This window comes from Lissotriton helveticus, chromosome 3_1 (assembly GCF_964261635.1).
Source record: "Lissotriton helveticus chromosome 3_1, aLisHel1.1, whole genome shotgun sequence".
In the NCBI taxonomy this organism is placed as follows: domain Eukaryota; kingdom Metazoa; phylum Chordata; class Amphibia; order Caudata; family Salamandridae; genus Lissotriton; species Lissotriton helveticus.
The window spans coordinates 851,282,088-851,302,563 of NC_136061.1; the positions used below are offsets into that span (position 1 = coordinate 851,282,088).

The 20,476-nt window shown below is 43.0% G+C and overlaps 1 protein-coding gene across 1 annotated transcript in view; it reads left to right on the forward strand.

Moving 5' to 3' along the window:
* Positions 1–20,476, forward strand: part of LOC144823032 (protein argonaute-3) — a 1,185,091-nt gene that overhangs the window by 899,253 nt on the left and 265,362 nt on the right. The window contains exons 13-14 of the mRNA XM_078681169.1: positions 8,122–8,281; positions 12,232–12,322. Coding sequence (XP_078537295.1) covers positions 8,122–8,281; positions 12,232–12,322 — 251 coding nt within the window. The remainder of the gene's footprint in view (positions 1–8,121; positions 8,282–12,231; positions 12,323–20,476) is intronic.

The following is a 20,476-nucleotide window of genomic DNA, read 5'->3' on the forward strand; positions in this document are numbered from 1 at the left end:
GAACACCAGGGCGTCACTCTGGTGGTTCAACACCTGGCAGGTTCCCTGAACGCCAGGGCAGACGAACTCAGCCGCAGGTGCATGATGGATCACGAATTGCGTCTGAACTCGGACGTGGCGCAAGGTCTCTGTCAGCAGTGGGGAGAGCCTTGGTTAGATCTATTCGCCACCGAAGAGAACGCGCAATGTCATCAGTTCTGCGCATTGGAATTTCCAAGGCGGCACTCGCTCGGAGACGCTTTTCGTTGCGAGTGGAGCTGTGGTCTATTGTACGCCTTTCCGCCTATACCACTTCTGCCCAGAGTGATGAAGAAGATTGGGCGCGACCGGGCCCAAGTCATCCTTGTGGCTCCGGACTGGGCACAAAGATACTGGTATCCCGAGCTACTTAACATGTCAGTCGATCTCCCGATTCGTCTGCGTCTTCAGGAGGACCTTCTGTCGCAGCAGCAGGGGACGGTCCACCACCTGAACCTTTCCAGTCTCCACCTCCATGTGTGGAGATTGAGCGGCGACAGTTGAGGCCATTTGACTTGCCTCCTGAAGTCTGTGATGTGATTCTGGCAGCCAGGCGTCCCTCCACAAAATCGGTATATGCCTGCAGGTGGAATACATTTCTGGCGTGGTGCACAGCAAAGGCTGTGGATCCACTTTCTGCCCCCCTTGCAGAGCTTCTCCTCTTCCTTCTTTCTCTTGCCCAGCAGGGCTCAGCTCTGGGTATTATCAAAGGCTACCTCTCTGCCATTTCAGCCTTCTTGAGGCTTCCTGATCAGCCTTCTCTTTTCAAGTCCGCTGTTGTTAATAGATTCTTGAAGGGCATCACTCACATGTTTCCCCCTGTTCCTTTCGTGATGCCTCAGTGGGACTTGATCCTTGTTCTTAATTATTTGATGTGCGCTCCTTTCGAGCCACTTCACAATTGCCCTCTTCGTCTTCTAACTCTTAAGGCTGCATTCCTGGTTGCCATCAACTCTGCCAGGAGAGTGAGTGAACTCCAGGCTCTGTCTTCTCAACCTCCTTTCCTCTCTGTCCATCCGGACAAAGTTGTTTTGAGAACGCGTCCCTTTTTCCTGCCCAAAGTAGTCACAGTCTTCCACATCGGGCAGTCCATCACCTTGCCCACCTTCTTTCCGTCTCCGCATCCCTCGAAAGAGGAAGAGAGGCTCCACCGTCTGGACCCAAAACGTGCGCTCTCATTCTATCTGGACCGCACACGCCAGTTCCGGGTGGACGACCAGCTATTTGTTGGTTACGTGGGCGCTAAAAAGGGACGGCAGTGCACAAACTAACCATTTCTCGATGGTTGGTTTTGTGCATCAAAGCTTGTTATTTACTGGCTAAAAAGGAGCCGCCTGTGGGGCTGCGTGCCCATTCCACTCGGGCCACGGCGGCTACTACTGCCCTGGGTCGGGGAGTCCCCTTGCAGGACATCTGTCAGGCAGCTACGTGGGCCTCGCTGCACACGTTCACTAGACACTACTGCCTGGACAGCCTAGTCCAGAGAGATGGCTTTTTCAGCCGTTCTGTTCTCCAGGACTTTCTGGTATGATCATTGGTTCGCAGACCCACCACTGGTGGGTATTGCTGGGGTATCTATTCTAAGGTAAGGAATCTAACACTAATCTGTCTCTTTCAGATGCACAAGTTACTTACCTACGGTAACGATATATCTGTAAGAAACAGTAGTTAGTGTTAGATTCCTTACCGCCCCACCCATCCTCCCCGTTCTGCGAACCGATATCTAGGGTTAAGGCTCTTCCCTTTGAGGGCCCTAGTTTCATGACACCAGTGTCGGTTTTTATCATGGCTCTGCGTTTCTGGTGCGGAAAAGCTGTGTATAAGGACCGACGTCAGCGCGCGATGGAGGGCGTCTAAGGTCTCCGACAACGTCATCCCGGTGCCAACGACGCAGATGACAGATGGGGAGCCGCAGACGACGCCTACCGACGCACAGGGGTACTGCTACGCAAAACTTTCTGGATCCAGTCTGACGCCTGGGGATATTCTAAGGTAAGGAATCTAACACTAACTACTGTTTCTTACAGATATATCGTTAATGAAGGTAAGTAACTTGTGCATCACGTTCAGCGTCAGTGCCTCCTTGCTGTACCCTGAAAAAAGTGGTGCAAATGTAAAGCGCACAAATGCCCTAGGGGCATGTGTGCGCCTTAGTGCACTTTAAAAAAAGCATTTTGCAGTGCTTATTTTTAAATTGTACATGGTTACCATCGACTTGGAGTCAATGGTAATAGCCTTTTGCATTTGGGAAATGCTTTATACATGTGCATATGAAATCGCAAATAGGAAATCCTTATCTGCGATTTCCAATTTGGGTGTTGCAAAATGCGATTTCTACTGGGTCGAAATAACATTTTGTGATTCCCAAAGGACCTGTGTACATGCCAAAAGTCTATTTAATATGAAATAGCGATTCAGCACGTTAGGAATTTCTAAATAGCTTCGTACATCTGGCCCCAAGCTACATATATGACCCATTTCTGCAGCTTTGAATCTATAATAAATTAAAATGCTTGAATTCCTCTGTAGAACATGTGCCTTCACCTGCATTAGAAAAGGTGCCAAGGCCACCTTTACAGCCAATATGTGACCTTGTTGCTAGTACTTCTTCAGCCGATAACAGCCACCTTGTTGACCATGTCTCTGCTAATGACTTTCCTAAAGTGACTTTTGTGATAACCAAAACTGCCATCAGTGATGGTCTCGTTAACACGTTTTTTACCTTGCTCTCAAAGGATCTTGTCAATGATCTTATTGTTTGTGACAAAGAAACCAGTACATGCTCGTAAGGCATGTCTAGTTGATGATGTCTCTCTCACTGAGTACATTGTTCTCTTAGGATTTGGACAGAATGTCAATTTGAGCACTATATATCCCCTCTTCCATTGTCATATTTGAACATTCACCAACAGGAGCCATCAGTTGTTTCCCATTAAATAGCATTGTAGAAGTGGCCTGCGCCTTGAGAGCAGTTCAAGCATTCACCTTTAAAATGAAATATGCCTGAGCTAAAAGGGAATGCTGAATAAATTTGCCTTTGTCAGGCCAAGCAAGAGGAGGAAGAGTGAGAGTAGGAAGATGATGAATATGGAGCCAGTGAGGGGCTCAAACACATTACCTTAAGTGATACTCACATAATAAGAGGGAATACTATGTCTTCCTTGAAGTGAGTGCACCAGATCTGTCATTTTTACATTTACCCAAGTGAAAATTTCAAGTTTCATTCCCTAGTGAGCTTGGCCGAAATTTGATTTACCCATGACAACCAAAAGGTATTCTTCTTCTAACGTGAAATGGGGGTGCGCAGATCAAAGAGTCCAATAGCCACGTAGTAATGTATAAAATCAATTTCTTTATCCCAGATTCTTTAAAACACACAGAGAAAGTACACAACTCGTATGGCGTCTAGATTTCATTGGGCAGGATTGATTATAGCTGTCACTTCTCCATTGGGTTCCAGTGCAAAACACGGAACCACGACAAGTACATTTATTCAAGGAAACCATCTGTTGATTCAGACTCATGGACGCTCGATGACTTTGGGAGTACCTACACATCTTGACACCACGGAACGCCTGACATTGGCAATCTTGAGAGAGCACATTCCAGTCATCATCTCATTGACGTTCCCAGTATGGGAATGAAACGTGTTGGCTGATTCTCTCAGTTTGCAGAGCTTTTAAAGAATTTGGAATAAAGAAATTGATTTTATACATTACTACATGGCTATTGGACTCCTTGATCTGCACACCCCCATTTCATAAGAATTAACTCTCTGATCTGGAAGCACAGTAACGTCACGCAACGGCTGGCGTAGGGGTTGGCTGCGCAACAAAATCATTTATTGGAACTAGCGTGAGGTGCGGAACTAGAGGCCTGGCGTTGCTCCACTGAACACTTATGCATCTTCTGTTACTTTATAGAACATTTCAGAAAATACTTAAAACAATTTCAGTACTTGAACACATGTAGGCTTGTCAACACAACGAAAAACAAATATAAAAACCAAGACACAGCTTCCCATTGTGTCAGATAAGCAAACGAAACTTAGTGTTCGCTGCCACTGAGCAGCATTGCTCGAAACACACAGTCCATTACGATAGGGAAGGTTGGCACTTGAATACCTTTAGCACGAAAGTCAATACTATTGAGCTTGTTTTGGTGATTTTCTACTTGATCAGAAATTGGGAAAACTGATGTCCTTTGCTAGGCCTTTCTGCAATTTTTTAAAGTAATGGGGGCGTGAGAGGAAGGAATATTTTAAGGAGTCATCCTAGTACTATTTCCCTACTGCATGTATGTACACAAGGGCATGGACTTGCAGACTCTGTGAAAGAAATTCCTACTCCGTCTAATGATCTTCCCTAAATATATTATTAAAAATAAAAACTTACCCCTCGCTCACACTTGATGACATGCTTCAGCGTAGGGCCCTCCTTCACCAGCACCATCACGGTGCAAGGGTTTCTCACCATACACTCTTTTAATGAGATCCTTTTATTTTTTGTGTATGATAAAGTACTTATTAAAAGGACAGGACTATTACTGAATTCTATGTGTTCTAATCCTGACCTATATTAGATTAAAAACAGATGTAGATAGTGGGGTATTGACTAATATGTGGGTTTCTCCCTCGCCATCAATTATTTTGGTCATCATGTTTCGACTTAACCCTAGTACTTTACTTATCTGTACGCTTTCTTGTGCACCCACTTGCCTAATCCTTATTAACTTCCTTTGCCTAATAATAAGTGTATAGGAAGCTAAAAAGCAATTAGTCGCCCATCACATGTTTTCCAAACTTGTACTTAAAGTAGTTGGCTTCTGAAAACTGGAGGACCCACCCTGTGCTGTACTTTACGGGTGCGTGCAAGATGCTGTCCTTGCTATTGACCGGTCTCACCCTGGCTGGGTCTTTACCTCTCATACACAACAAAACATAAACCAAATCTCCTTAAAACAGCTCTTGGTGAGCGACTTTGCACCATGATAGTGGTGATGAATGATGCCCTTATAATAAAGCATGTCACCAAGTGAGAGTGAGAGGTACCTTCTTATTTTTAATAATATTTTTAGTAATTAGACAGAGTAGGAATATAAATTCCTCTCATGGGAGTCCATGTTGTTGTGCATAAAGGCCTTTAGGCAGCCATTGCATCATGTTCCCCGATTCTGCAACTGGGAGTGTTCGGGTGCTGCCCACAGCCCATTGTTGCTTTTGAGGTTTACCAGATCTAATCTGATATTTGGGCATATTGGAGGAGAAGGCAGAATATAAGTATTTTTGTTCTAATGGCTTCCAGACTGGCTGTTAGTAAATCCGTTTTCTCTATTTTCTGTCACTTACAAAACTCCTCCTGCAATCTGCTAGCTGGTTTATAACCGACGCACAGAAATGTGATCCCATCATACATACTTTGTTTAACATACATTGTAAATCACTCAGTATGGGGCACACTTTAAGATATGCTGTATGTATCACCTTTATGCTGAAATTGTGTACTTAGCTGCTTGAAAAGCTTCATACTCCATGCTTCCAGGGTAACTCAGTACTGGAATGTCTGAAGCATCAGAGTTCCAATTCAGTTTTTCATACTTTAACATCCAAGGTATGTAATTTCCTTGTATACACCAGCCAGCTGCTTCCCAACTTGCTTGCTTTTCACAATACTCAAAATATTTATCTTTAGGCAGGCCTCTCCCTTCTAGCTTAAACAAGTGAACACATGTATTCGTCTCTCACCGTTTGGTCTCTTAAGTCTCTTAATTTTAATGTTATTTTATGGCTTTTCTATGTATTCTGTCTGAAGGGTTTGCGTGCGTCTGTTTTATATTGCTATTTTTTAATCGAAATATATTTATATTGTATGTTTTATAGGCACCTTGTTACATCCTTGATCTTTGGATGTGCTATAACAGATGAAAGCAGAAGGGCCTTAATGGCTCAATTTGTGTTAAAGTTCTGAAATATTTATGAATTACGGTGGCAGAAGCTGCTGCTAATATTGTGCTGAATTGTTTGTGGCCTAAATATCATCTGAAGGAAAATCCCTGTCCTAAATATCATTTACAAAAATATTGGCTTATTGCTGTTATGCTTTTATATCAAAAGTATGCAATTCCCAGAAGACATCATCCAACTGCTTCCCAATCGTCTTGCTTTTCGCAACACTCAAAATACTTCTCCATTGGCAGTCCTTTCCCTCCTAATTTAAACTATTGTATACATTTATTAATCTCTCATTGTTTAGTCTCTGAACTCTCTTCATTTAAATTGTTTTGTTATTTTATTGTATTTCTATTAGTGCTTCCTGAATGGTTTTGCACCCAACTGTTTTATGTTGCTATTTCTTTATATAAAAATGTTTTAAGGTGTGTTTTGTACAGCACCTTGTTACATATTTGATATTTGGATGTGCTATATCAAATATGAAAAGTAGAAAGGCCTTATTGGTTCAATTTGTGCTAAAGTTCTGGAATATTAATAATTTCTTGAAACTGTGCAGACTCATTTATAAATGAATAACTGTGACAGAAGCTGCTGTTGGTTATATGCTGAATTGTACCAGAATATCGTAGCCTAACTATCATCTGTCAAAAATATCCTGTTCTAAATATAATTTACAAAGATAGTGGCTCATTGGAATTAATAACAGAAAAGTTAGACCTAATGAAACAATGATTTTGTAAATGATAATTGAGCCACAATATTTATGTCAGACAATATTTTGTTATCAGTATTCTGACAATGAACATGCTCAATAAGAACAGCATAAAGAAACTCCTGTCCTAACCCTGTATATCCCTTCATTTTATAGGGCTCATGTGGTCACCTGGCACTTTAGATAGACAATTGAAACATAGTCCAGCAAGAATTGTGTTAAGGTAGATTGTTTCTCCAGAGTCCCTGAATGCATGGTTAGTCCACTGGCCCAAGTTTATTTTTCTGTTCTGTATTAAGAAAATCCCATAACACTGGACTTCTAACCTGTAGTCCAGTCCATAGGTTCACGAACATGTAGTAGGTGAATATTTTTTGGGTACACTCAATATTGTTAGTCTATAGCTTTGCTTGTCCTGGCGGAAGGATTTATTTGTTGTGGCTAGATTGTTTGTCATAACCGGTTTTTCTTTGTCACTTTTTCAAATAGTTACTAGAGCTGTGATTTTGTTTTGGGTGCTATGGTGAGTATGAGGAGCCACTTCAAAGTTCTTAAAAATGCAATCATCAGAGCAGTTGTAAAAATGGGAGAGAAACGTTTACTTGCATGGAACTTAATGCATCTATGTTAGTGTACTGTGGAGCCACATATGAGTAAGGATGATGCAACTAAAGTAGGAGTAGAGTCACTGAGGATTAGGAAATACTAATTGAGCTATATCTCCCTACCTATCTCACAAAGTGAACTGAGGCCAACTGACGCTGTTTTCTAGAACAGCCTGCTTCCTTCAAGGAGCAATGTTAAATTATAATTTAGTAAGGGTCTTGTCTATTAACGTCCTTTCATTCATTTGTTTTATTTCATAGAAAGTAGAATGACATTTTGAGTCATGTCATGAGCTTAACCATAATTTTTGATTCTATCATTTACACACACACCCACGTGTGTTCAACTTCATGAAGATACCAACAAGTGAGAATTAGGATTATAAGTAAGCAGCAATTACTTTTATGACTAGAGAAAAATCATGTTTTTATCTGCAAACTGTGATGGTAGTCCTACATTTGACGCACTTATTCCGTGCTCATGTGATTAATTATTTCTTATGTGACAAAAAGATACCATGAAAACACATCATCATGAAGTTTGATTTTTGAAAAACAAATTTTATATTTCTTTCTTTATCAATATGCTGTATTGCTCCCCAAAAGAAGTATCTGAGCAAAAGCTTCCCTGAGAAGGTGGTCAGACATTGATTCTCCTCATTTTTTAGTCTTTAGGAGTCCCATATTCTGGACGTCATGAAGACTTGGAATGATGACAAACTGATTGTCTTCTGTCGAAGGGAAGCAGTTGTTCTGTCCTCCCCCCCAGAAGCTTTTTCTGCATTGAACTTTTGCAAAAACCCTTATGAAATCTAGGCCATATTGTTCTTTCTCAGCTGAGGTGAAACGCGTTGGAGATACGCTGCTGGGAATGGCTACGCAGTGTGTTCAAGTGAAGAATGTAATTAAAACATCTCCTCAAACCCTTTCAAACCTGTGCCTAAAAATTAATGTGAAACTGGGAGGCATCAACAACATTCTCGTACCTCAGCAAAGGTAGGACAACATTTCTTCTTGGGATAGCTTTGCAGTGTGTAATATTCTCATATGTAGTGTTTGTCTATATATTTGAGGTTCTAGGTGCTAAGAAAAAAGTTGGCTGCCACTTTCGAGCATTGCACTCCAAATACGCTGCGATATGCAAAGGCACACGTTTTCTAATTGTAGCCATTCCTTACATTATTAAGCTAACCATTGGTAGCTCAGACAGGATATTTCTGTGTAGCTTAATGCATCCCAGCATGGTATTGTCCCCAATCATATTAAACCCTGAAAGACCCAACCAAATGCTTGACCCTAGATCTATATGTGGATAGGATGATTCAGTATTTAATTTCATTGAAGATTCCTATTTTAGAGAACTAAGACTACAATATGTAATCTTACAAAAGGAAGATAAAAACACAAGGCCACTGAATCTCCCCACCATATATTTCACTCTACAACTGCACCTTATTCCATTCCAAACTTTTTCAAAACAAGTATTAGTCAGGAGAAGTACACTGTTGTGGACCCTACAAATTCATTTTGCCACTCTTAAAACTTTTTTTTATTTTACAATATTCTTTTTGTCATCATCAGTTCTTTACCAAAGGAATTAATTTTTATCTAAGCTGCACTTCAAATTCAAATTGCATACATAAAAATGCAATAATCTATTGCAAAATAATTTTTTTAAGTTGGCAGTTCAAACTCTCCTAACTACAGAACAGTCCTTCAGTCAATTATTCTGTACATTGATGCTTGTTTACTAATGTACACCAGTATTCAGTCTGTAACAAACGTATTGCAACAGTGGACTGTATTGTCTAAACCAGCATTTTATCAATATATTCGCAGCCATCAAATTTCAGATCTGCTGTGCATTAGCATTGTTTCAGACCACCACATGATTTTTAAAGGCCTTCCTCAGGACAAAATGTGCATTATAATTTCAATTATAGAAATATTTATTTACAGTTTCACAAAGGTGCTCTGAGAACGTGCTTAAAGATACTAGGAAAACATGTAATCATTGATTTAAAAAATCACACTGGTCTGGGCTATAGTGATTCCAATCATCTGATTATTCATGATATATCATAAAATATTGTGCTCAACTCATGAGTGGCTCCCAGTTTCACTTAATGTGTCTCATCCTCCTTATCCATCCAAAGATTTCCAGACCATGTCAGCTATTTTAAAGACTTTTTGCACTGGGATAGCCATCTCAAGATTATTGTGTTACCCCTTATCTGCCTATAATTTCCTGGTTAGTTCCATAAGAGGGAGACTATGTAAAATTGTATAGACTGCCCTCGTTTCCAAAGGATGCGAGTCACGCTAAACTGGTTCTTGTTGTCTAAAATTGCCTACCTTAACTGGAGACTTCATGCTTGAATCAATTTGTAATGATCAATGCAAGAATATCTCGACTAATAAGTGCATGTTTTTTAAAAGGTTTGGAATAAGGATAAAGGACAATTGTAGCGTGGAGCTGGGATTAAAATCCAGTAACATTTCCTTTTGTTTTGAATACTTTCTTTTCCTTATTAACTTAAATGCAGAGGATTTTGGGAGTGATGTCATTTTGTTTGTTTGATGTCACAGAATACCTCTTCTTTGAATGTACTTTGGTGTCATTGAAGGAATCTGACTTCCACCCTTTTTCCTCCTTTCTCCCCAAGAAGATAGAACCATCTCCATAGATGTTTGTGAGGAAAACACAAGTTTAACAATAAAGTACATTGTCACAGAAATGTTCAAAATTACAGCCTCATTAAACAAATTTAATAAAGGCCACAGAAACTAACGCAGACAAAAATTCCTTTAATATTAAAATTATGTAATAGCTTTGGTTTTTACTTTATATAATCTAATATGCATGGAAATATGGCGTTTTAAGATGAGTTATATTCTTTTGACATGAAATTTTTCCTTACCCATAGCTAAGTGTTCTGACTGGAAAAGTGACGTTTAAGGAGGCTAGACAACGAAGGTAAATCAGTGCCTGTTCCCACCCTCAATAGAAGTGTGCTGCACTTTATACAAGGTGCATGTTAGCTGTTCAGAAATTGTATAAAAAAAAGCAAGAGCAAAAGATGAACTCTAACAAGAATTTAAAGAATCGCTATTATTTCAGCAGGTCCATGGAGCACAAGGAGGCATGGTGCTCAACAAAAAAAGTCATCATCATATTAAACAAGCCGTAACAAGCATTCTACAATAACTTAACTGTTTTGCTGTAGAAAGTATCTTTCCTTCGCAGGTCTGTTTTCTGTTGTTAGCCTCAGCAAACTTTATCCAAAAATATTTTTAGAACATGTTTGATGGTGTTGCTACTTTAAACGATTATTAAGTCTTTATGTTTCATTAAAATGAAATAAATAAAAATTAGATTTCAGTATAGCTGCTTAGAGACACTGAATTTGAAGAAGACCCGATGCTGGGTAAATCGGACGTAATGAAAAATGTTCTGCACTGTGTAGGTAGTTACTTACTCCTGCCTTTATGGCCGACATTTTAATGCCAGAACACTAAGCAGTGTTAAGTTATTCATCAGCTACATTTTTGTATACATTACTATTGGGATTATATCATCTAGTAAAGCAAATGGACAATGTAAATTGTTGAAACTACTGGTCATAGCATAATAGAACTATATGTCTACGGTTAACATAAGCCTGTCTTCAGTAACGCCTTTTACGATTGCAAATCTTAAAACCATTTAAAAACAGCCGAGCGAAACTAAGCAGCTTGTTGTTGTACCAAAAACTGTCAGATTTGTTTGATGAAAATCAAATGGAAGGGCAGTGATAATCAATGGGAAAGTCATACGTAGTCATCTCAAATACATCATGTTGCACAATCTACATATTAGTATTTAAACCTATTTGCAATTTTCAGTAGGATTGCCGAGATAGAAGTTAAATAGAACGGTTGACTTACTAGAAACTATGCCAGTGAATATCTGAAGAACTCAACTACACAGCAAAATCCAGTGGGCCATACAGACAAAGGACCATGGACATATTCCGAAATTTCTACCTGTAGGTGTGCTCCTACATTTGAATCACAATTGTTTTTATGTGTATGTGATGCACTAATAAGCAGTACGGCTGGAAAACTATATCGGGTATAAAGTTCCAGGAGTACTCAAGGTGTGGAAAATGAACTGATGCAGAAATTAAACATGTGTAACATTGAGCATGCATACTTTTAAGGCGAATTGAATTTCTTTTTATTTATAAATATTTTCCTAGGGAGATAGCATTTCACCTGCAGTCTCGTAGAATCTGGAAGTGTTCCTGCCGTTTTTCAAATCTCAAAATGCATTTACTCTTGGGTTTAACTGTCGCATATCTGCATGCATTTCTAGCTAGGAAAGCTTGCAAAAATACCTTTCAGACTTGTCAGTTTCGAAGTGTTTATATATATGTAACAGATTGCCACTCTAGAAAACTGCAAAGTTGCCCCCATTTTTCTGCATTTACGAATGTGGAAATGACATCATACTGGTTCTATTTACACAGTTGTAAATGCCCTTGCAAATATGTAATTCTAAGTCATAGATCCTTGGTTTAAGATTCGAATTTTACTTTCGAAAAGTGTGGTTGGAAAAGCATTTGTGACTTCAGTCTGATAAATCTTAACCTGTGTGATGTGAATCCAGAGAAATCTAGGACATTACAAGATTCAGTATTTATTAGGCAGCCAGGATAACATGACGTATTTTTAGTATTTCAGTTGCTAATACAATTTACATTTTTGTAAATTCTGACAGAAGCTACAGATTAAGGAAAGGTTGCACATACAAACATATTTATTCTATGTCGTCCACACTTTTGAAATTATTCAGATAAAAAATAAAGATTGAGTCAAGACTGGCATTTTAGCTGATTTGGTATTCATGATCAGTTGAACTGAAAATGAGTGCAGCTAATGCATTTTGTATCATTTTTCATAAGACCATCTGTGTTCCAACAACCAGTGATATTCTTGGGAGCAGATGTCACTCATCCACCTGCAGGTGACGGGAAGAAGCCCTCTATTGCTGCTGTAAGTCATTCAGCTTTTTTTCGGTTTGCCACTGTTTGTGATGTTCTAATCTTGTGTTATGTTGTCATTTTGCAGTATGCTGCTGTTCATCAATACATTCTATGTGTGCTTTCTGCAATTCACAGTTATTTACAGATAGTTCAGTGATGTGCCTGTTCTTGTTGTTCCCTAGTGCACTGTATTTCAGTGAAATTCGTTTGTATGTCATTTCTAAATAAGCTGTTATTTTGTGACAGGCCATCGTTTTGTGAACTTATGTTTGCTGGTATACTAGAACTATATGAAACCATTTAGTTCTTTGTTAAAGAATTGCCCATCATTTTGATATTGTGTATGAAGGTTTATCTCTTTCGTTGTTCTTGTCTGAAATCTTTCTAATTTGTTTTTGTTTTTTTAATTCTCCGTCTGTGAAGAATTCAATTTAATTAAATGCATTCAATTTAAAATCACTACCCGAATATTAATTAATATGAGGTTAAACAGCTAGAGTTGCCTACTTTCAGTACTGACGATGGGTCTTTGGATAAATATCCAGACATAATTAATTACAAGTATTCACGATCATAAATGAGATTGTGGTGCTGGCATTCTGAGTTCTCACTTCTAAATGTGATTTCAGTTTCCCTCCGTCCAGGGCTTAGTTTTGGGTATGCTATGCAGCCCCTCCAATATCAGAAAAAACATCTCAAGTACTCTCCTCCTCCTTTAACTATTGTATTATTGTTTACAAATATTCATCACTTCAAACCGTTCTTTATTGTTGTTGCGCATTTTACACCCTGACAAAGCACTGGTATGTGATGGGCTGTGGAGAATCATTGAACTAAAAATGAATCATTCATTTTAACGTTGTTTTACAAAACAATGGTCTTTGTTTTTCAAACACCATACCATTGTAAAGGATATCTGATTTCTGTGTTCAAGGACATCGTTGCAAGGTGTTGGGCACCGTAAATATTAAAGATTTGGAGTTGTAAAGCACTCCACCACAGAAAATCTTGTGTGATCCTGTGATGGATAAATTCCTCTCTTCATCCGCTCCTGTCATTTTCTTGGTATCTAAAGAGGGGATGGCTTTTTTTTCTAGTTTTCCAGGGAACTGAACCTACTTATTAAAAAAACAGCTACTTTTGCAGGGTGCGTCAACTGAATTTTGAAAAACTGATTTTGGAAGTACAGGACTATCTTTCAAAACTCTGGGTGTTGCGGTCTGCATAAGACTGTTTGGGATCACTGGCATTCAGTGTAACAATAGCTGCTACAAATATTTGAGGTGCAATAATATTGGATTGAAAGCATTTATATTGTATTTTAACATTGAAAGTACTGTTGCTACAAAAATAATCACTAAACGTGTGTTAGGTTTTTTAATTGAATTTCTAAAGTATATTGTGAACTGTTTTTGCTAGTGTTTGTTTTTCCCTTTGTAACTTCATATCACTAGTCCACCACCTTTCAAAAGGTCTTAATTAAAGTAACCAACATAATGTATTCCTTCTCAATAGGATCCGATCTCACTTGTTTTTCCAGCATTTGACCTTTTATAGATTTACATGCTTTTAAATTAAACAGGTTCCTTAGGCTGGGAAACCTAGCTCCCGTAATACAATAATGATTTATAAGCATAAACGTTAGCAACCATTCACATTGTAGATTGGGCTGCAAATTTTTATCCCATGAGTGCATAGTCCGCAAAGAGGAGCATTGCAGATTCTTTCATTACCCTTCAAGTGTGGAAGACATTGGTAGAACTCTGTATTTTTTTTTTATTTAAAGCATTGGAAAAATGGGGATTTATTTAATTTTTAAGCTATTCCAAGCTTCTGGGCCTACTCATTGGAAAAGGTTCATGCTCAGTGAAATCTCGGCTGACACCAAAAAACGTGTGGATCTGCTTCGTAACTTCATTTTATAGTCCCTTTTCTAGAAGTAAAATGTGAGAGACTCAAGAACAGACAAGTGGACGAAGATATCTGTCTGAAAGTCTTTCTAAGTAAGTATATTATCACAGTGTGCGGATGCTGGTGGTTGTATTACTTGTTGCCGAACACAGCACCATATGGATGCAAGTAATTTTCTTACACCAATTGCATATAGTCTTGTTTGTTTGCCTACCGGCAGCTCAAAGCATTTTTGAGCTTACTGCAGCAATAAGAGTCTTCGTGAAATACTGGTGTGTCATTTGTTGCGACGTGTCTGCTTTAATCACTGTGTCTGGCTAGACTCATGGTTTTGCCCTGAAGAAGCCTGTAACCAGGCGAAACGCATTGGCTGCACTCATCTTTATCTAGTGAAGAAGAAATTAATTAGAGAGTCACAAAATCAACCAAATATGTTTTTGATTAATTCCTTTTTGAAGTTCTATGTACTCATTTTACATGTGTACTTTGTTTTGTTGCCTCTCGATGTTGTTGTTAAGTATATTATACTTATAGTTTTAGTAAAATCAAAGATCTTAGCTAACAAACCTGAAAATCAAATACTGGTTAGATCAAAGCATGCAATCTTCTCAACGTACAGCCACACCCTATAGACTACCCTTTGTCCTCCTGAAATATTTGATGGCATAAGAAGGAAAATACTCCTCAAAAAGGATTTGCCTTCCAGGGGGTAAACAGAGTGAACTTATCTACTTTGATCATGCTTTTGCTGTTGTTAGTTTACTCCAGTAAACCCCATGTGACTTGCTATGGAGCTACCCCAGACGGCTGTGTTCTGGAACCAGCTGCATTTGCCTCCTCTTTTCTGGCCTCAGAAGCAGTTCTTGTGGTGTCAGGGACTGGATTCCCTTTCAGCAACAAAGTCCTGAATCTGATGAGTACGATGACATTGATCACAACAATTGGATGTATCGTTCCTTAAGCAAAGCGTCAGAGTCTCTAACCTCTTCTACTACGACAGATTTTTGAAAGCACAGAAACTCAAGAAAAGGGTAGCGAAAACATCAATATTCCTTAGAAAATGGAATGGAAAAAAGGCATGTTTGCTTTACAACATGGAGGAAACAGAAAAAAAATCCTTTACAAAAATGTCAGTGCTTATAACACTGGGAATGATGACCCTTGACTGATAAAACTAGGCCAAACTCTATCATAGTGGCAATGGCCAAACAGAGACCAAAATACTTACCTTCATGAGCACTTTATTGTTCCACCTATCTCTGGGACCAGGAACACCACAAAATATTATTATAATAGCATTTTCGTTACACAAGCTCATTTTTAAAAACATAAAACCATCTTGACTGCCTATAGCAACACACATTGTCCAATTTTATGATAATTTTCTTTTAAAAAGAGCCAATTTTAATTCAATAATATGACCTAATAATCTTTCACAAACCTTTTTTAAAGGAAAAGAGAAAATAAGAATACATAGCTAAATGGTCAGCAGTCCACAGAGGCTGGAAAAAATCTCTTCTTCTTTAAGCAAGCACACACCAGCATTATGTCAGTGGCAGATACTTCCAGTTCTCTTTTTTCTGGCGCCTGACAAGAACATCATGGAGGTCTAAGCTTAGGTTTTGGTTGGTTATTCCTTTTGAAAATCTTTCCAAATCTTTATATTTTGTATTTGGTCATCGTATTTTATATCAAGTAGTATATATATTCTGCTTCTTTATATAAAAATGTATATTATCTTCACAAAATGGCAGCTCTCGTGTTTCTCCTATGGAAGAATGTAGCCCTAATCTGATAGGGACTACTAGCCGCAGATTCCTTCACGTAGAATTATCCCCAGGCGTGAGACTTGATCCAGAAACTTTTTTGCCACAGCATCCCTGCGCGCCGGCGGCGGTGCGACATCACGCGACTCCGCCCAGGCGTTGCCCGCGTACGTGATGTCAGCGAGGTCACATAAGCCCCACCCCGGCGCGCCTATGTCAGTTTTTTCCTTTTCCGCGTGCAACACGGATCCTGTCTTGCTGCGGGCCTGTTTGGGGCCCTTTTTTCTTCACCAATTGTCTTCTGTCTTGGTGGAACAGTGTGCGAATGCCTTCGGGCTTCAAAACTTGCACATCGTGTGGGCGTCTTATGTCGGCGACGGACCCTCATCTCATTTGTATGTGGTGTTTGGGGGAGTATCACGGCACCACAGATTGAGAGGCGTGCCAACAGTTGAAGCCGAAGTTGCGGCAAGCACGCCGAATGAAACTTCTATCGCTGCGTCTCTCCAGGTCGACTTCCTCCCCTCGATCAGCTTCAGCAGACGGCTTCAGAAACGGCCGTGGTCGTCATCCTCGTTCTCCGATGTCGCGAGAGCGTCGCTCCCCGGTGGGTAAGTGTTGCAGTTTGTCCCCGGGGGCTGGTGTTCGGCCTTCCGGGGGCGTGAACTCTCCGCGGGTGATGTGACCCCGCGCGTCGTCCTCCTATCCACTGTTTCCCAGTGCTGGGGTGTCGAGAGTCCAGATGGAGACATACGCGGTGGCTTTGCAGGCCTCGCTGACGAATCCCTTGTCTTGCGAGGAGTCCTCCGCAGTGCCGCTGCCCGCTCCAGCGCCGACTGGTTTGGATCCAGGCTTGGAGGATGTGGTGCTTGTGTGGTGCGTCCCCTCTAGGGTACCTCCTTCAGGGCTCGCTGCAAACTCCCGCGGGAGTCCCTGTGGTGTCGCAGGAGGTCGCCGGGTCTCGGGTCGCATCCCCGAGGCCCGCTCGGTCCTCTGGGCAGGCGAAGGCCTCGTCCAACGCTGAGCTGACGCTGCCACGGTGCCGGTGTCTGCTTCGGGCAGCGCCACAGGGGTTGGTGACCTCTCCCCGTCCCGCTCTGGGTTGAGGTGGGGTGGGGACTCCTCGTCCCCCTCCGGACCCTTCTCGTCCTTCACCGCGGGCGGCTGCCTCGTCGGAGGGCGAGTGGGAGGTTGATTCGTCCCTGGCGCTACCGCATTGGTCGCAGGACCGCCTCTGCAACATTCTGGGCCGAGGCTGGCGGAGGGCTTTTTGTCACTCCCCCGGTCCCTCTCGTCCCTCCACGCGGGCGGCTTTCCCGGCGGAGGTCGAGTCGGCACCGTTCTGGCACCGCCCCTTGGCCACTCCGGCTCTGACCCCACTCAGGACCCCACTCCGGTCCCCGGCGTGGTGTGACTTGGAGGATCCCTATTCGGTCTCTCCTTCGGGGCTGGATGGTGCTAGAGTCCTGCCTCATGGTACAGACTTAACGGCTCCACACAGAGGTCGTGCCGCAATTCGTCTTCGGACGCTCCCTCTTCTCCGGAGGCTGGCTGCATATTGGTGTTCTCTTCCCCGGAGACTGGCCGCCATGTGGTGTCTTTTTCACCGGCGTCGTCGAAGGGTGGCTCCCTGCCTTTTCTGAGGCCTTGGTGCTCTGAGGAGCGGCAGGTCCCCCATTCTTCAGTACCGTCTGGCTTCCAGGTCTGCGGATGAGGGACCCAATTGCTCATTTCCCGGCAGACCATCTCTTGGAGGTTCTCCACCAGGGCTCTGGTGGGAGGGAGATCTTGCTCCCCTCTGAGGGTTCGCTCCTTTGTTCCCTGACGGGGGCTTGGAGGCGTCCCGCCTCGGGAGACCCGGTGCCTCAACAACTTCTGCACTGACACCTTCCGGCACCGTGTGACCCGGCGTGCCTCTCCCTCCACCCCTCTGCTGCCAGTCCACTTTTGCGGACCACCTTCCCCTCCCTGCCACCACTGTTGACTCCGCCGTCCCAGGAGGCTTGCTGGCTGGAATCTTGGGGGCGCAACATGTTCGCCTCGACCAGTGCTGCCCTGCAGGCTCTTAACACGTTGTGTGTATTGGCGAGGGCCTCCTCTTGTTTGTGGGAGCCGGCTGAGTCTCTGGGATCCACGGCTTCCCTGGAGACTGTTCAGGTGGACTTACGGCATCATGCTTTGGATGGCCGAGAGCTAGCGGCGTTTATTCTCCGCTCCGCTATGGACATCTCGGAGGTGCTGGGCCGGGCCATGGGTTCCTCAGTCGCCCTCTGTCGACATGCTTGGCTTCGGGACGGCGTGTTCACTGAGAATATTCAAGAGCGGCTCATTGATCTTCCGTTTGAAGGAAGCCTGTTGTTCCATGCCCCGGCCGATTCTGCCATCCAGAGGTTCCTGGCGGGCTCCATCCTCCTCCTTCTCCTCCTCCTCCTCCTCCTACGCCTTAGTCTCCTCCTCCTTCCCCCCTAAGTGACTGCTGAGTTGAGCTGGTTTTGGGCCTTTTGGATGCCATTGCTATAGATGGTGTTTGCTGGTCATTGAGTCCTCCTTGCTGGGACTTTGGCATTGTTGGCTGCTGGATGGCCCTTGTTGCCTGTGTGTGTGTGTGTTTGCTGGAATAGTTACACAGACTTGGCCCTGAGATTAGGCCTTCTGTTTTTCTTTGGGCTAATGTCAAGCCATCCGCAGGGTTGTTTTTCCCTGTGACACTTTTGCTTTCTCCTCTGCTGCGGAAGTTCTTCCAAAGAGGGTTCCCGTTTTTTGGGACTTACCGTACCCTATGTGGGGTAGTGGTAGCTGTTATAAAGCTATGCTCTGCTGGGGAGTGCTGATTTCCTTCGGGTGCCTGTTCTCCATGGCGTTTCTGTATGTTGCTATTGATTCTTGAGGTTGTGTGCGCGGCCCTTGTAGTAGTAGTTTCGGCCATTTCCTCTCCTTCCTGCTCTTGTGCTGAGAGCTGGTGTCCTTCATAGTTCTGGCAGCTTATTGTTATAGCTATAGTTCTGGCTGGCCTGTTGCCTTCCCTCTGGGTGTGCTTGCCTCTTTCCTTGGTTTCCTTGGGCCCTCTGGGCTTCTTCTTGTTCCTCTGCCTGTCCTGGTGTTTGGTGGAAACTCTGTTGCCCTGGGGGTGGAGTGGGGTGCTTCGGCCTCTCTGGCCTTGCCCTTGGTTCCTCTGTTGTGAGTGTGTGGGCCTCCACTCTTCCTTCTTCTTCCTACATCCCTTCTGGGGCTGCTGGCGTTTAACTTGTGGGGGTCCTCTTGCCTGGTAGGGACGAGGTTGCCTCCCTGGTCTACAGGTCTGGTCCCCTGTGGGCCTTCTGTCCTGTCCAGACTGTTGGGCTCCTTTCGCAGACCCTCCTTCCCTGCGGGTATTGCTAGGGTATCTATTTTACGTGAAGGAATCTGCGGCTAGTAGTCTCTATCAGATGTACGAGTTACTTATCTTCGGTAACGATGTATCTGGTAGAGACGATTCTAGCTGCAGATTCCTTCACGACCCGCCCTTCTTCCCCGTTCTGCGAGGACCCCTGGGCTGGTCCTTGGTACTCGCCTTCGGGTGGGGACCATGTCTTCTGTGAGTGCCTTTTGCTCTTGACGGTGGCTGCGTCTGGTTGCTGTTCTTCCCTCCTCTTTAATTCTGGGAAGGTCGGGTTCTGGTGGTCCTATGCCCCGCTTCTCTGGCTGCTCCAGGTCTGGGAGGTTTGCCTCCCATCTCTCCCTTCCTCCCTTCCTTTTGCTGCTAGGGGCCTGGCCCCTCTACCACCTCTGAGTTGGGGCCCTCTGGTCGTGCCTTACCCTTGTTTCTTGGGGGGTGGATGCCTTCTAGGCTGGGGTGGCTAGAGGTTGGTTGTTGCTGCATGTTGGGACTGTCTCCCCTGCCTTGTTTCGGGGTGTGGTTGTACGCCTGCTACATGTGTCATGACTTTTACGCAGGTTCCCTGTGTCTGGGGGAGTGTTGGGGGGTTGCTAATCAATGTATTGGCAAGGTGGTTCTTTTTTGTATACTCTTTCGCACACTGTTCCCATGCTCCCAAAGTTTTATGTTGGTGGCTCTGCGTTGTGGTGCGGAAAAGTTCTCCAAAGAAAACTGACGTGGGCGCGCCGGGGTGGGGCTCATGTGACCCTGCTGACGTCACATACGTGGACGACACATGGCGGAGTCGCGTGATGTTGCCCCGCCCCCGGCGCGCAAGGATGCTGTGGCAAAAAAGTTTCCGGATCCAGGCTCACGCCTGGGGATAATTCTATGTGAAGGAATCTGCGGCTTGAATCGTCTCTACCAGATACATCGTTACCGAAGGTAAGTAACTCGTACAACAGATCCGCAATGCAGATTGTATTACTTATCTTCCAGAGAGTCATAGACCAGATGAGAGTTTCTGGTCCAGGTCCAGGGAAGACATGGCTTGGCAGTTCGGGCTGGACTGTTCCCATGAGGCAAAGGGTTAGACTGATTTGCATATGGCCATGTTTGAACTGGGGTGGCG